General features: G+C 41.8%; 1 protein-coding gene across 10 annotated transcripts in view; it reads right to left on the bottom strand.

Moving 5' to 3' along the window:
- Positions 1-16,649, bottom strand: part of REPS2 (RALBP1 associated Eps domain containing 2) — a 259,100-nt gene that overhangs the window by 144,368 nt on the left and 98,083 nt on the right. For 7 of the 10 annotated variants that reach the window (XM_002719927.5, XM_051827618.2, XM_051827619.2 and 4 more), the window contains exons 3-5: positions 15,910-16,058; positions 12,946-13,072; positions 7,388-7,485 (exon numbers count right to left, since the gene is read on the bottom strand). In XM_002719927.5, the coding sequence (XP_002719973.1) occupies positions 7,388-7,485; positions 12,946-13,072; positions 15,910-16,058 (374 nt within the window). The remainder of the gene's footprint in view (positions 1-7,387; positions 7,486-12,945; positions 13,073-15,909; positions 16,059-16,649) is intronic. The other 3 variants (XM_008272393.4, XM_008272394.4, XM_051827621.2) reach the window with 1 other exon arrangement.

The following is a 16,649-nucleotide window of genomic DNA, read 5'->3' as shown; positions in this document are numbered from 1 at the left end:
TCACTTTTCCTTCAATGACCCAGGATTCCTTTAATATTCTCATAACACAAAACATTTCACCTTTCATGTAGAAGTGCCTGTCAGCAAAGAAACCAAGCAATTAATGTCTCTTTCATTGTTAAGAAGTATGGGTACATAGTAAGTACATGAAAACACAACAGAAAACAGCTCAAAACGATGTATGCTGAGGAAAGGGAATTTGTGGGTCAAGTAAAACAAAATGTTTCCTTCCACAAAAATAAGAGCTAGAAAATATGAACAAGAAATATAGACAGCTGAAGGAAATAAGTACACAGGAGGCTTGATACTATGAAAAATAAGACATACCCCGCCCCCTGTGGAAATAGTGCCCATTCAGGTATCTGTGGGTCGAACAATAGACGCAGTGAAGTGGAACACCTGAGGGACCCACCAACCCATTAGCCCTTAGGAGATGCTGTAAATCCGCAGCTAGTGTTTGAAATAACATGGGGAATGAATCTGGTAAACGAGATCTCAAATCAAGAGCAAGATGCATACATACCAACAAAATACATCAAAGCAGATCTTCCTCTTACATACAAGCGCAGACATACATTCTTTCCCTTCATCCCTACCTTCTATTTTAGTCAGAGAAAGAGAGTTCAGCTGTGTAAGCAATGGTGCGAGGTACACACACACACGGTGTTGACATTTATCATCTCTAACAAAAGTGTTTCTTGGCCCTAATCTCTATCTGTAAACTAAGTAATTCAACATTATTACCATTATTGCATAATGAGCAAACCCCACTGCATGCAAGCCTCATGTACAGAACTGAAAAGAAGCTGAGGTCCCCAACCTCTTCCAGGGGCCTCAGAGGCTAAGGCCTTTCCACCAGAAATACAGCCAGAACTCCAGGTAGAATGGCAGGGTGCTGGAGGTCCCTAAACTGTTTGGCACTGCTTCATCTTTGAAGTAACAAGAGTAGTGAATATTGTAGAATATGCAGAAGACTATTAGGGTCTTCCCTATGCAAAGAAAAGAAAACATTGCAGCATGTATGTTTAGGACCTGAAAAGTGAGTATGTTTTGTTTAAAACAAAAGATATTTTTTCTAGTGAGATACAGCTGGAAGGATATTTCATTTGCCAAACCTATCTCCCCAAAATCAGGTAAAAATATATTACATGCATTTTATAACACACACACACACACACACACACACACACATATATGAATATCAGTATTTGCTTGTATTTGCATAGAAAGTTCCTGGATAAAATGCAAAAGACACAAGCAATTCTGGTTGCCTCTGAGATGGGAAACCAATAATGACCAATCTCTCATCTCTCTGGCTGTTTCACAGATAAATGAGCAGATGAGCAATGAACCATTTTTAAAAGAATGAAAAAACAGAAACATCGAATGTACTAGAAAATTCTCCCACTTGACATTATCAATGGGTAGAAATCATAGATGAATTGATAAAAAGGAGAAAACAAAGAAGGCAAGATCAGGGATGAAGAGTAAGGCTCCCATGGAGAACACTGACCATACAGGTCATCACAGGAAATGACCAGAAGTTCTAACCCTTTGTGGCCAGACTATGGAGGGAGAGAAGCAGTAAGCTATTGTGACTGAAGAGATAAGCAGGAACCAGATATCAGGGCCCCATTAATCATGTTCAGGAATGGAGACAATGTGCTAAAAGCAACAAGCAGGGAGTGATAGGCTTCAATCAAGTCAGCAGGATGAGTAAATGTGTTGTTAAGATTTTTTTTGTCTTCAGTGGGGATAACAGATGGAAGAGGGCAGAAGTGGAGGCAACAAGAAAGTTAGAAGCTAATATCATAGCTCTGGGGACAAAGGATAGTGGTTTGAGCCAAGAAGTATGGAGAGATGAACATAGAAAACAATTATCTGGTAAATTAAATGGCCAGAATTTGAAAATTGGGTGGGCATAATGGATGAGTAACAAGTCAAAGACAATGACCAGACTTCTGGCCGATGCTAACTGGTGCAAGGAACGTGAAGTAGAAAGGTGAAAGCTATAGAGACACATGTTGAAAGTGACAATGGGACATTCAAGTGAAGATGTCTGGCAATGGAGATATGTGGCAGTCAACCTCCACATAGCTAAAGAGTAAGTGGAATGAGGAGTGACCTCAGGAATGACCAACATGTAAGGGAGAGGCAGAGGAAGAAGGACTGAAAAAGATTAGGAAGAAGTATCTATAGGAACAGGAGGAAAGCCAGGAGAGTATGGCATCACAGACACCAACAAATGAGAGCATCACAAGGTGGTGGTCTGTGTCAAAAGCTGCCAAGAAATCAATTTTAGATAAGGACTTATCACAAGGTAGTTTCTGATGACCCTGTGGTGCAGAGTGGAAGCAAAAAGTACAAGCCTGAGCCCTATACCAACCATGTTACCCACTATTGCCTATCTTTATTTAGGATAACCGCTGAAAAGCAAACCACAAAATGACCTCCAAACACATGATAAAAGGAGGAAGCAGGAAGGAAGATTTCTGATTTTTTTAAGAAACCACTATCAACCATTCACCAACACAGGATATGCTTGGCATCTGAAATTCCAAAGGGAAAAAAAAACCAGCATTCGAACAAAAGAAGTGAAATTCTTAAAATACTAGGCAAAAAGACAACTCATTCCAAAGTTTGAGCACTGAATTTGGCATAAGCACTTCTAAAGTGCCAACTCCAAGGGTTGCAGCAGCACTGATGGAGGTCCGTAAAGGCCCCCTCTAGGACCCAGAGGCCATGTCTCCTTCTAATCAGACAAGAAGATTTTAATACAAGCATACAGAGGAAGCTGAAAGATAGAGGGGGGATGCCATGAGCACATAAACACAGCAACATGAGGGGAATGAGTCACCCAGTGAAGCCTAGCACCATGCCCGATAAATACTAAGCCTCAACCACCAAGAACCTTCACTTCAATCCCCTCATCTTCATGACTAATTCAGCTTGGCATTTTGCTTTCTGGAACATGGAGTCCAGCCAAGCTAAGCTGACAGGCACAAGAAGGAAACCTAAGAACTGAGGAAAGGAAAATACATCTGCCATGAAGACGGCAGACTGCTGTCCTGAGCAAGAAACCTTGCTCTCCTCTTAAACAGAAGGCTATGCTCCAAACAGGAGGTGGCACCTCTACTGATGCCAAACAACATTAAGGGAAGCAGACTGTTGCAGATGGTTAAAATGAACTGTTAAATTCATTTCAAGTCATCCATGATACAGAAGAGAGAAGGAACTTGCCAAGGTCACACAGAGTTTGGCTAGACCTGGGTGAGAAACTATCTGGTTTCTTCTGGGCTATACCATGTAACCTTCTGATGGCCAACTGCTACTAAGTGCCTATGTCCACCCTCAGTTCTCACCAAAGCCCCAGAGCCATATAACCTACAGATTCAATGAGACTTCTTTGAGGTTATCTCAAAAGCTCAACTTCTGACATCCAACACTGAACTCAACACCAGTTTTACATCCAGGGCTTCCTAACTCAACAGATGACATCACCACCCATCCAGTTCCTGAGCAAGACACCAGGGAATCATGACCAGTGTTTGAACTCCAGTCCTACTCTTTCCTAACTGTGACCCTGAGGGAAATTAAATGTCCTTAAACCTCAGGTTTTATCATCTAAAAATAGGATAGCAACAATGACTAACTCATAAGATAGATAGCTGTGAGTACCTAAGAGATGATGTGTATCAGATGGTAAGCACATGAAAACTATCTGGTATATGTGGTCCCCTTTACCTTCTTGCCTGTTCCTCCATTCTCACCTGCTCACCTGCTTAACACTCATATATCTTCATTTCAGCCCAAACATTAATTTCCCCTAGATCTTTGATCACCTCTGCCCATCTAGGGTCAGTCATACGCCACCTCATTTTATATCCTCAAAGCACAGTATAATTCACATTTATATCACACATCATTATATATTTACTCTGTGATGGTTTGGTTAACAACAGCCTATAAGCTGCATGAGGGCAGGGCCTACAAGTGTTGTACCTCATTTTTGTACACTCAGCACAGTACCTGGCAATTAGTAGGTACTCACTAAGTATTAGTTGAGTGAAGAGATCGAGAAGCATGTTTGTCAGCAGAAAGGAGGACCTAGAGATTTAGAAAAGATGTCACAGGGGGCTTGCGCCACGGCTCACTAGGCTAATCCTCTACCTGCGGCGCCGGCACCCCGGGTTCTAGTCCCAGTTGGGGTGCCGGTTCTGTCCCGGTTGCTCCTCTTCCAATCTAGCTCTCTGCTGTGGCCCGGGAAGGCAGTGGAGGATGGCCCAAGTGCTTGGGCCCTGCACCCCATGGGAGACCAGGAGGAAGCACCTGGCCCCTGGCTTCGGATTGGCGCAGCGCACTGACTACGGCAGTCATTTGGGGGTGAACCAAAGGAAAGAAGACCTTTCTCTCTGTTTCTCTCTCTCTCTGTCTAACTCTATCTGTCAAAAAAATAAAAAAGAGAAAAAGAAAAGAAGTCACAGGGAACCAATCCAAGTGAGCGTCTCTAGCTGTCCCAGTCAGGGAGCTCAGTAGAAATGGTCCAGCAAACTCAGTCCTACCAGTGCAAAGCTGAGGGTTCACTGCTTCTTTGGAACCAGAACACACTATGCAGGAACCTGCACAGCCACACCCCAGAGAATCTGGGATGAATCTCAGTCCCTCCAATTCCTTCCCTAATGTAAACATCCCTCCACGATGGGTGTGATCCTCGTGTTTTAATGCGCATATTTTTGTACCACAAGACCTCTAAATGCAGCCAACTACTATATCTGAGGCCCAGCTGAAGAGACAGCTGGGGATAAAACCGAGCTCTACCAGCCCCAGGAGAGAATGGCATCTTGGTTCTTCAATGTGGTACTACTAAGGGATTTTCAGGAATGTTTTTGGCTTCTCCCACTGTTTGTTTATGCAGCAACTCCAGAACCTAATCTCCTTGTAATACGAGACTCTTGGGAGAGAAAAGTCATCAAAAGTCCAGGTCCTGATTTTGGACAGGCCTAAATTCAAATTATGACTCTGGCACTTACAAGTTATGAATGAAACCTTGGACTGTTTCAACTCTCTTGGCCACAGTCAAATCATCTATGTCGACAGTACAGCAGTATCTAGATTTTACAGTTATAGGAAATGTTAAATATAAATGCAAAAAGTGTGGCTCAATTATTATCTTTAAGAAAGTTCCTTGTTACACACCTGAGAAGATCAAGTTCTGTACCATGTCTAACACGGTGCTCCATCCCAGAAGGTATTAAGTGAGCCACAGGAACTTGTTCAGACTTTGTTTATTCTGTTCCAGATGAGCAGCCCACTTCTCTCTGGGAGTGTCTGACACCACCCTTCTATTTTTGAGTCGAACTGCCTGTGGATAAATGATCCTTCTTCCTGTGTTACACAATTGAAATATTATACAAACTACCCCACTTCCTCTTGTCTTTAGTGTCAAACAGTAAACCCAGCTTTCTGTAATTTCTATCATATACACACACACACACTCCACCTTCTTTGACAATCTGACTCCTCTAGCACAGGACTCTGAAATAAGCCCCTAAGACAACAGCTGCAAACACACAAGAAGATGGTAACTCTACAGCCAAGGGACAACACTGCAGGGAGGGAAGCAAAGGCCTGAGTCGTGGTGTAGCTAGGAGAAACTAAGATATCACCCATTCTTTTGCCATAATATTTTTCTTACCCCTCTTACATACAGGAAACAGTACCTGCGGCTACTTATAAAGTAACTGTTCTCCAAACAGCATTGGCGTAGGCTATGTGAGAGAATATAGAACTACCACTGCATTCCAAAGCCTTACCACATGACTAGAAGCACAAAACAAATGGGAAAAAGCTAACTAGGCACTGAATGAGTAATAATAAAGAATAACGCAGAGCCAACACATGCTGATTTAGAAAAAGTGAAGCTTGGGGGCTGGCGCTGTGGCGCAGTGGGTTAAAGCCCTGGCCTGAAGCGCTGGCATCCCATATGGGTGCCGGTTCTAGTCCTGGCTGCTCCTCTTCTGATCTAGCTCTCTGTTATGGCCTGGGAAAGCAGTAGAAGATGGCCCAAGTGCTTGGGTCCCTGCATCCACGAGGGAAATCCAGAAGAAGCTCCTGGTTCCTGGCTTTGGATTGGTGCAGCTCCGGCCATTGTGGCCAACTGAGGAGTGAACCAGCGGATGGAAGCTTAATATTTACATGAGGAGGCAATTTTATATCTTCCTTATAGTGAAAAAAGAAGGCCTATCAGAACACCATTTCCCCCTGGGGCCAGCATTGTGGCAGCAGGTTAAGCAGCTGTGTGCAACACTGGCATCAGATATGGAGTGCCAGCTCAAGTCCCAGCTGCTTCACTTCCAATACAGCTCCCTGTTAATACACATTGGAAAACAGAAGATGGCCCAAGTGCTTGGATCCCTGCATTTATGTGGGAGACCCGGATGGACTTTCAGGCTCCTAGCTTCAGCCTGGCCCCACGCTGGTTATTGCAGCTATTTGGAGAGTAAACCAGTGAATGGAAAATGTGTGTGTGTGTGTGTGTGTGTGTGTATACGTGTTTCTTTCTCTCTCTCCCTCCCTCCCTCCCTTTCAAATAAATAAATCTTTAAAAAAAAATCCAAGGAGCTGCTGCTGTGGTGTAATAGGTAAAGCCGCTGCCTGCAGTGCCGGAATCCCATATGGGCGTTGGTTCGAGTCCTGGCTGCTCCACTTCTCCACTTCTGATCCAGCTCACTGCTATGGCCTGGGAAAGCAGTAGAAGATGGCCCAGGGGCTGTCACTGTGGCCCACTTGGTTATTCCCCGGCCTGCAGTGCTGGCATTCCATATGGGCGCTGGGTTCTAGTCCCGGTTGCTCCTCTTCCAGTCCAGCTCTCTACTGTGGCCCTGGAGGGCAGTGGAGGATGGCCCAAGTACTTGGGCCCCCGCACCCACATGGGAGACCAGGAAGAAGTACTTGGCTCCTGGCTTCGGATTGGCGCAGCGTCAGCTGGGGCAGCCATTAAGGGAGTGAACGAGTAGAAGGAAGACCTTTCTCTTTGTCTCTCTCTCTTTCACTGTCTATAACAAGGAAGGAAGGGAGGGAGGAAGGGAGGGAGGGAGGGAGGGAGATAGCCCCAAGTCCTTGGGCCCCTGCACCTGTGTGGGAGACCCAGAAGAAGCTTCTGGCTCCTGGCTTCGGATTGGCGCATCTCCAGCTGTTGTGGCCAATTGGGGAGTAAACCAGCAGATGGAAGACCTTTCTCTCTCTGTCCCTATCTTTCTGCCTCTCCTTCTCTCTCTGTGTAACTCTGACTTGCAAATAAATAAAGCTTTTTTTAAAAAATCCATGTCCCCACAGTCCAAATCTTATCTCCACTCTCCCTCTGGCATAATCCCACATCATCACTCACCCGGATAAGAGAAGCCTGATGCCGAAGGGGCTTGGTTCCTGGGGGCCCTGATGAGGGTCCGTCAGGCTGGACAAGTGGCTGTCTAGCTTCGTATGGAGCTGAAACAGTAGGAGGAAAAATCAGCAAGGTATGCAAAGATTCCACCCAAAATTTATGACTTCACATTCAAACTGGTTTACAGTGTCTACGTTTCAGGGAAGAACTAGCAGAGGAATTAGAGTACAATGGAATTTTGAAAGTTTATGAAAGACTGGAATCAAAAGATAAGATTGCTTTGGTATAACACAATTTTGAGATCCACGCATGGTTTTTTCATCATTCACATTTTCCGTGAAGTTTTCTAGAACCTCTTGTTTATGCTCAAAGAGCCACGTAGGATAAGCAAACTCTGATGCTCTTGGGTGCACCTTTACTGAACAATATAAAGATATTTAACTAATTCTGCCAGTTCATGATAGAGCAGAAAAATATTTACAACAGGTTTCAATTAAGAATAGAATGTGAGGGCAGAACAGTGAGAACCTCAACTGGGATAGATAACAAGAATAGTTAGCAAAGCACATGGTGGAAGTGCTCTGATTCTAAACATCAATAAGTTCCCTACATAGCTCCCTGTTGCAAGGTCTTCCTCTCATCATCCACTGCCCAAGAAGAAAACTAATATACATTTTGAACACAATCACCATTACTGTTTATTTTTGAAAAATAAATAGCAGTCTCCCTTATCAGACAAAATGTTAAAAAGTAGAAACAACAAAAAACAAATAAGTATATATTTATCATTCTACTAGTCAATAACTAAACTATTGAAACATGATTTTGTTCCTTTAAGAGAAATTTGTAAGTCACAAAAATAAATACATTTTTTACCCCTTTTATTTCCAGAGAACTTAATGATGACCCTGACAAGATTACAGGGAGACAGTTAAACATAACCAGGTAGTATTCAGCTCTAACAGAAAGGAAAACTTATCATCCAAGTTGAAACCATTTCTCATTTCTGTGGGTTACATAGTTCAAGTTTTTGAAAACATAAGTAAGTAAAATGCTTTCTTTCTGTAGCTTTACTTAAAAATAAATCTAGGTAGAGAGCAAAGCAGCTTCCTATGGCAGCAAATATGGCATAGTTTGACCTTTTCTAGCATAATGAGGTTATACAACAATGCACATCCGGAACAACAAGCCAGGAGCCAGCATTGTAGCCCAGTAGGTTAAGCCGCCACTTGAGACCCCTACATCCCATATCGGAAGCGTCTATTAAAATCCTAGCTGCTCTGCTTCTGATCTAGCTACCTGCCAATGCCTCTGGGAAAGCAGTGGAGGATGACCCAAGTGATTTGGGTCCCTACATCTACATGGGAGACCCAGATAGAGTTCTGGGCTCCTGTCTTCAGACTGGCCCAGCCTTTGCCATTGCAGCCATTTGGGGAGTGAGTTCTCTGTGTCTCTCTGACTCCCTCCACTCTATAACTCTGTCTTTCAGTAAATAAATAATCTCTTAAAAAGAAAAAGGACAGCAAAACACTCAGATTCATTTCTGCTTTTTGTATTTCTTCCTAGTAACCAGAATACAATGACACACTAAAATACATTAACACACATTAAAATATTAAAACCATTACCTGGTAAAGCATTAAGTGAATTTTCAGAATCTGCTAAGAATAAAAATAAATAACCTACAAAATAAACCTCCACAGAGAGCATATAATCCAAATACTAAAAGTTAGTCTCTGCTGGTAGGCAGATGTCTTCTGAGAAGTAGAATTTTTAAAATCATGCCATATCAGTAGAATGCCAAATTAAACCCTTAAAATCGACTACACTCTGCTGAAATATTTTAAACACAGTAAACCATAGCATGGTCAGAATTCTAGTGTCCATGACCTTTCCCCAGGAAGCAAATCCCATGTGCTTCTCCCATAAGAAATGAGGGAGCTTCTACTACCCGGTTGAGACATATGGACCCATCTGGTCCTTGGCTCCAATCTCTCACGTACAAGGGTCTTCCCTTGGAGGAGACAAATATATCACTTTAGTAAGGCTTGGAAGAAGACTCAGCTACATATGAGTCATTTTTTGAAGAGGTAGGTTTTCCCTTCCAACTCATGGGGAGCCTTGGCTAGTTAAGTCTGCTTGTGATTGTAAAGGTAACTGTTCGAAGTCCATTTGGCCACAAATCAAAGGTATGTGATCTGATCAGTTATAGCAGTAACAAAGCTGACATTCAGTCCATCTTTGCTATGACTTCTAATTCCTCAACTGTATCTGAATCAGGAGGTATTACTTATTGCCTTGACTCTTTCTTCCCAAAGGAAATCCAAAACGTTCCACTCAATATGAAACAAATAATTCTTCAACCCCTTTGTAAGAGGTTTAATAAGGAACTAGAAGTACCATCTTTCTCCAAAGAAAGGAGTATTGAAAAAAAAACCTTGCAGATTTTATCACTCTGATGTTCAATGTCAATCTGAATGTTTTGGCAGTTTCTTATAAATCTATTCCAAAGCCCAATGATTTCACTCCTAGGTACCAGGGAAACAACAGGATATGACACAAAAAGACTAATACATAATGTTTATAGTATCCATATTCATAACAACCAGACACTGGAGACAACCCAAGTACCCGTCAACAGGAGAATGGATCATCAAATTGTGGTACCTTTTTACAATGGAATACTACTAATAAAGTGGAACAAAATACTGATATAGTAATATGAATGAATTTCAACCATTTTGCAGAGTGAAAGACAGCAGACACATAGAACTGCAGTTTTTCAGCTTATATGAAGTTCTAGAGGAGGCAAAACTAAATCAATGGTGATAAAAATCAGAACAATGCTTGCACGAGGTGGGGGCCAGGAGGGACTGAAGAGGGATATCTCTAGTATAATGGAAATGCTCTATTCTTGATCTAACTAGTAGCTACAGGGGCTTATCTGTTTATTAAAACTCAAAATGAAGGTTAAAAATGTATGAATTGTATCATATATCAATATTACTTCACTTTAAAATGTATAAAAAGGAATGAAGGCATAGACAGCCATGGCATAAATTCCTGAGAATCCAGAAAGAAGCAGGCTGCTTCTTTGCCACTGGTTGAACTCAAGCCCAGTTTGGATGGAATGAGGAAAGAATGGGGCAGGAAGTAGAGAGAGAGTACAAATACTTTATATATATATATATATATATATATATATACACACACACACACACACATATATATATATATATATATATCACTAGTAGAACTCAGTGATAGACCAATTCAGCAGAACAAAAAAAAAAAATCTAAAAATCAACACCAGGTGTTTGCCCTAGTGATTAACATACCTATGGGGGCCAGCACTGTGGCATAGAGGGTAAGGCCACTGCCTGTAGTGCCAGCATCAGATATGGGCGCTGGTTCAAGTCCCGGCTCCTTCACTTCCAATTCAGTTCTCTTCTATGGCCTGGGAAAGCAGCAGAAGATGGCCCAAGTCCTTGGGCCCCTGTACCCGCATGGGAGCCCCGGAAGTAGCTCCTGGGTCCTGGCTTCGGATTGGCACAGTTCCGGCCATTGCAGCCAATTAGGGAGTGAACCAGTGGAGGGAAGACCTCTCTCAATCTCTCTCTCCCTCTCCCTCTCTCTGCCTCTCCTTCTCTCCGTGTGTGTAACTCTTGACTTTCAAATAAATAAGTAAATCTTTTATTAAAAAAAGATATCCATATTCAATGTCACAGTCCCTGGGTTGGAGTCCTGACTCTGCTCCTGATTCTGATTTCATGTTAATGAAGACCCTGGAAGGCAGTTGGTGATGGGTCAAATATTTGAATCTCTTCCATCCACATGGGAGACCCAAACTCACTTCCCTGCTCCCATCTTTGGCTGCAGTTAGGGGCCATTGTGAGCATCTAGGGATTGAACCAGCAGATGGGAATGCACTTGCTCTTTCTGCTTCTCAAATAAATAAATAAAAATTTAATTATCAATGTCCAAGGTCAAATATGATTAGAAAGAGAAAAAGCAAAACCTCACTTCTAAAAATATAGAAATCAAGTAGGGAAAACTGTAAGAGGAAAATGAAGAATTCTCAATTCTATTTAGTTGCCGACACCAATGGGATATTCTAGTTGCAGGAGAATGATTTCTTGTTAATATCCATTAGCAATATCATCTTGCATTTGCATAGGACTGAATTTCCAAATTTAAACTTATGTTCTCGCTGAATCCTCCTAACACCAACACAGGACACTCTTGGTCCACTGTAAGACAGGAGACGAAAGATTGGTTCACAGCTTACCCAATATCAAGAGTTAGTCAGGGAAACCCATACCTTCTGATTTCAACCCAAAGCTATTTCCATTATGCAAGATTACAGCCTCATTTTAGTTCAGCCTAACATATATTGTTGTTTCTGTGACCCTCTACAAGTCACCACTATTTTCAATGCATCCAAAACCTGCAGAAACTGGGTCAATTTTAGCTGTAGCCCACAAAATAAACAATGGAGGTTACAAGGATAGTCAATTCTAGAAGACCTTAAATAGTCATACCTTAAACCAGGACTATGAACCTCAGGCGGACAAGATGCTGCAGTGAATTCACAGAGTTTTAAATCTTACAGTCTGGGCAGCCAACCCTGCAAGTCATCCTGAGAACCCACTAGTGTATTTGACTGCTAACACGGCCAGCAAAGCATAAATGTGAGCAAGCAGGCAACCTCACAACCGTACATGTGAGGAACTTCTCAGCAAAATGTTATTTCTAGCATTTTCTTTATTCTTATTCCAGGACATAGCCGCTTGATATTATCCTTTATGTGTTCACTCTAAAGATAGGATTAACTCTTGTGATTTTGCATAGTCAACATTTTTTAAGAAGTTTCATAAGGGGCCGGCACCGTGGCTCACTTGGTTAATCCTCCACCTGCGGCGCCGGCATCCCAAATGGGTGCCGGTTTCTAGTCCCAGTTGCTCCTCTTCCAGTCTAGCACTCTGCTATGGCCTGGGAGTGCAGTGAAGGATGGCCCAACTGCTTGGGCCCTGCACCCGCATGGGAGACCAGGAGAAGCACCTGGCTCCTGGCTTTGGATCGTTGCAGTACCGGCCGTAGCGGCCATTTGGAGAGTGAACCAACAGAAGGAAGACCTTTCTCTCTGTCTCTCTCTCTCTCACTGTCTATAGCTCTACCTGTCAACTAAATTTTAAAAAAAAAGTTTCATAAAAGCAGTTATTACAGAAATATGTTTGGTATGTTCACAGAAAGAAATAACAATTCCAAAAAAATACAAACCCTTAACATGCTATATTCCTATTAAATATGTATGAAAGATCAAATCATCTTAATAGTTGTTTAGAAGTCTAAAGATGAAGTACTTTCTAGGACAGGAGATGCAGTATTACTGAAATGTTTAATTTCATTTTCTAAAAATCTTGCCTTGAAATATTAAATTCAGCCACACTTCCAAGTCAGAGGTCATTAAATCAGGAAGTTAGGCACCCAGTGGTGCTGCTGTTTGGTAGATTAAGGAATCTCTAAAACACTGCCTGGAACAGCTGGCCCCCAGGTCGGCTTACCTGGATGCATCTGTTCCGTGCTGTTCCGCAGTTTGCTGTAGCCATGGCTCAAGGGCACCCTCTGGTAATGAAGTGGGGAAGAAGGAGGGGAGGCGAGGGGTGACATCGTGGGAGACTGTGTTTCCTGCTTCAAAAAACCAGAGTAGAGTTCAGAGGCAACCATTTGAGAAGCCTGGCATTCAGAGCTGCAGTTAGGAAGCACAATGCAACTCTACAGATGCTGACCCAACAGATGCATGATGATTAAAAATTAGTGTCTAAGCATTTAAAAGTCTCCTTGAGAATAATGTCTCACCAGTGCTGAACCACCAAAATTACTAAAATCAGACCAAAACATTTTCAATTATTCCAACAATATTTTCCTTTGGAAAATAAAAGACACTACTCACATAGTCCCCAGTTATCAACTCTGTGTGGGCAGATTCCATTTTCTCTCATTAACAAATGAAATATATAAATAAATATGTTTAGTGCTAAATGTTCTTAGAGCTTACTATTCCAAAGTAAAATGTCAGTTTTTTTCTTAAACTGAGATTGCAAAACAATTCATTAAGGGTTATCCACTCCAATTAGCCTCCTCCTAATGCTACAGTCTGAATATGATTTGCCTCCCCAACTTATGCAGACATTTAGACCCCAAGTCTTATGCTAACAGTTAACAGATTCATGTACATGGTTGATGGATTAAGAATGGAAGCTAGATCCATTTATGTTGGGAAATGGGCCTAGTGGGAGGTCTTCAGGTCACTGGGGACTTGCCCTCAGAAGGTAGTCCTTGGGTCTAGTGTTGTGGTACAACAGATTAAGCTACTACCTACTACACCAGCAACTCATGTGGGCATCAGTTCGTGTCCTGGCTGTTCCACTTCTGATCCAGCTCCCTGCTGATGACCTGGGAAAGCAGCAAAAGATGGCCCAAGTGTTTGGGCCCCTGCCACCCATGTGGGAGACCTGGATGAAGCCCCTGGCTTCGGCGTGGGCCAGCCCTGACCACTGCAGCCATCTGGGGAGTGAACAAGTAGATGGAAGATCTCTGTGTGTGTATGCGTGTGTGTGTATATCTCCCTCTCTCTGTAACTTTTTCAAATAAACGAATAAATCTTTAAAAAAAAAAAAGGTAGTCCTCATGAGATGGTTGGTTATATAAGCCAAGTTCAGCCCACCTGTCTCTCTGCTTCCTGGCTTACCATGTGACCCTTCCCCTTCTTTTACTACGCTCATCAAACACTAGACTAATGGGACCACGTGATCTTGGACTGTGAATGTCCAAATCTATGAGCCGAAATAAACTGTCTTTCTTCATAAGTAGCTTCTTTTGGGTATTTTAGTTAAAGAAAAGCAATGAATTTACACCTAAATACTAGGATAAAGCCTTAACAAGCTACAATTTGAATCTCAATTCATATATGGACCTGATGGCAAGGTAAGCAATCTTAACTACCTCTGGATTTCCTTCTTTTTTTTTAACCAATAGACTAGTAACTCTGGGTTATCCAAGTAACACGGAAATAGTATTTTTATCAATACAGAGACTACATAGGCTAACTTAATTTAATAAGAAATATGTGATCTGAAATATTAAATACTCTTCTCCAAGAAAAAGAAAAACATGTTTTTGCTTTGAAGCATGACCTCATATCCATAGACTGAGTGGGCCTAGCAAAAATCCACCTTGAAGTGGAAAGATGCATCCTCATTCACACAGCCAGGGACTGGACCTGCAAATTTTCCAGGACATCAACCACTACGTGACAGTGGATCCAGGGTCTCCTATTGCTGGTAGTGGGAAAGCATACCAAAAAATATTGACCAAAAGTTCCTATGTCTTTATATACACATGTCTACATACATATCTTGAATAACTTTTTAAAAATGTGTCAGAATCATGAGAGCAAGAGCACATGGATGTTCAACAGGATGTACTATACCTCCCTTGATTATAACTATGAACTTACACAGCAACACCTCAGATATCCAATATCATCAGAATAAGCCATATCAATTAGTTTTTTCAACATAAACTGTTAGTACCCATGGTGTTTTCAAAACACTACAGTTTAAATCATCCTAAAGCATAATAAATGTATTTACCTTTTCTACATAAAAGACATTATGTCAAATATAATTTGACTTCTGGGGATGATTCAGTATCTGTATTAGAAGTGGGAACTATACCTTGTAGTGCTTCAGTGTTCACTACTGTGTCGACTATTTCTCTCTTGTTAGGTCCACCTTCTGGGATCTCACTTTTGTCTCTAGAAATCCTCACTTACCTACCGCAATCAGTGGTCTCATTTTAAAAGCCCCATCCTCCCTATTCTGGCTTCCAACCGATTAAACAGGTAATAGCATTTCCCAAGACGACATTCCAAACATGCTCCCCAAGAAAGGATTCCCTGGTGAAAGAAGTGGCATAAGTGCAGATTGCCAGGTCTCTCTCTCTCTCTCTCTTTTTTTTTTTTTTTTTTTTTTACCACAGGACTTCTTTGAGGCTTTACCTTACTAACGTGCACTGTGAATGTCCAAGACTTAGGATTTAGTCTTTCCCCCAAGGATGGGCTATGAAGCAGCATTCTCCAAACAGATTTAACCAGAGAAATCTTTTCTCTAGACTTCTTTTTCAAAGAGAAGAGCTATTTAAAAATCATTAAAGTTACATTTCAAATAACCCATTTAGGAAACCACTGACTTAGAGAAATCAAGTAAGTATATTAGAACAGTAACCTTATTTTAGACAAAATTCTACATTAAAATGGGCTCTAAAGGGTCTGTGGGTGGCTCGTGGTAATTCCTATGCATCAGCCTCTCTGACTTGCTCCAAGGAAACTTCACTGGCTCACTTCCAAGGCTGTAATTGTGTTCCAGATGGCGAGATTTGCTGGAAGCTTGACAGCAGATATGAGGCCCTGCTATGTGAGGTTTCAGGGTCAAAATCAAATGAACATGCCTGAGCAGATTGCTTACCTGTTTCTCCTCATCGTCCATTCTTTTGAAGGAATTTTTTTCCGTAGTTAAGTATGGAATCTGAATCTTGGTTCCATGCAGCTCAGCTGGGTTCCCAAATCGTATGTCACCATCGTTCTTTGACATCATAAAGCGAGGCAGAGGCAATTCTTTAGGATCAAAATCAAAGAAGCTTAACTGAAACTTTATTTTAAAACTGGGAAAAAATGGGAACTCAATGGCCAAAAGATGAATCATGTGTGAGGAAAAATTCCAGAGCACTAAATATAGATTAAATTTTGATTCTGACACAACAAGGACTCCTACAAAATGCTATGGTTTAACCAAAGTATTATGACTTAACATTTTTCAATGTTGCCATATAACTGCAGAACAGAATCACAGCAGGGACTAATCTCCCGCCTCATCCATTAGGCCAGCACCAAGAAAAAGTATGTGACATCATCCAAGTATAGTCATCAGTGACAACTGGTAGCAGGTAAAGTTTATATAACACTATGCCAAAAAAAGTTTACATAGCACTTAAACATGACATATGCAGTACCAAAGATCTCCAAATACTAAATTGTTGACTCCTCACAACTCTGTAAGATACAGTTAGCATTATCAACTCAGTTTACAGATATGCAGACAGACCTGAAGGAGCTAAGTAACATTCCCAAGATCACACAGCTCATCTGCATCAGAACCAGGGTTTGAAACCGGCAAGTTACAAAGCAGTGCCCTGCAGAGAGGTCCTG

This window comes from Oryctolagus cuniculus, chromosome X, assembly GCF_964237555.1.
Source record: "Oryctolagus cuniculus chromosome X, mOryCun1.1, whole genome shotgun sequence".
Lineage (NCBI taxonomy): Eukaryota > Metazoa > Chordata > Mammalia > Lagomorpha > Leporidae > Oryctolagus > Oryctolagus cuniculus.
Note: the sequence above shows the minus strand (reverse complement) of the source record. Positions and strands in the feature narration are given on the sequence as shown.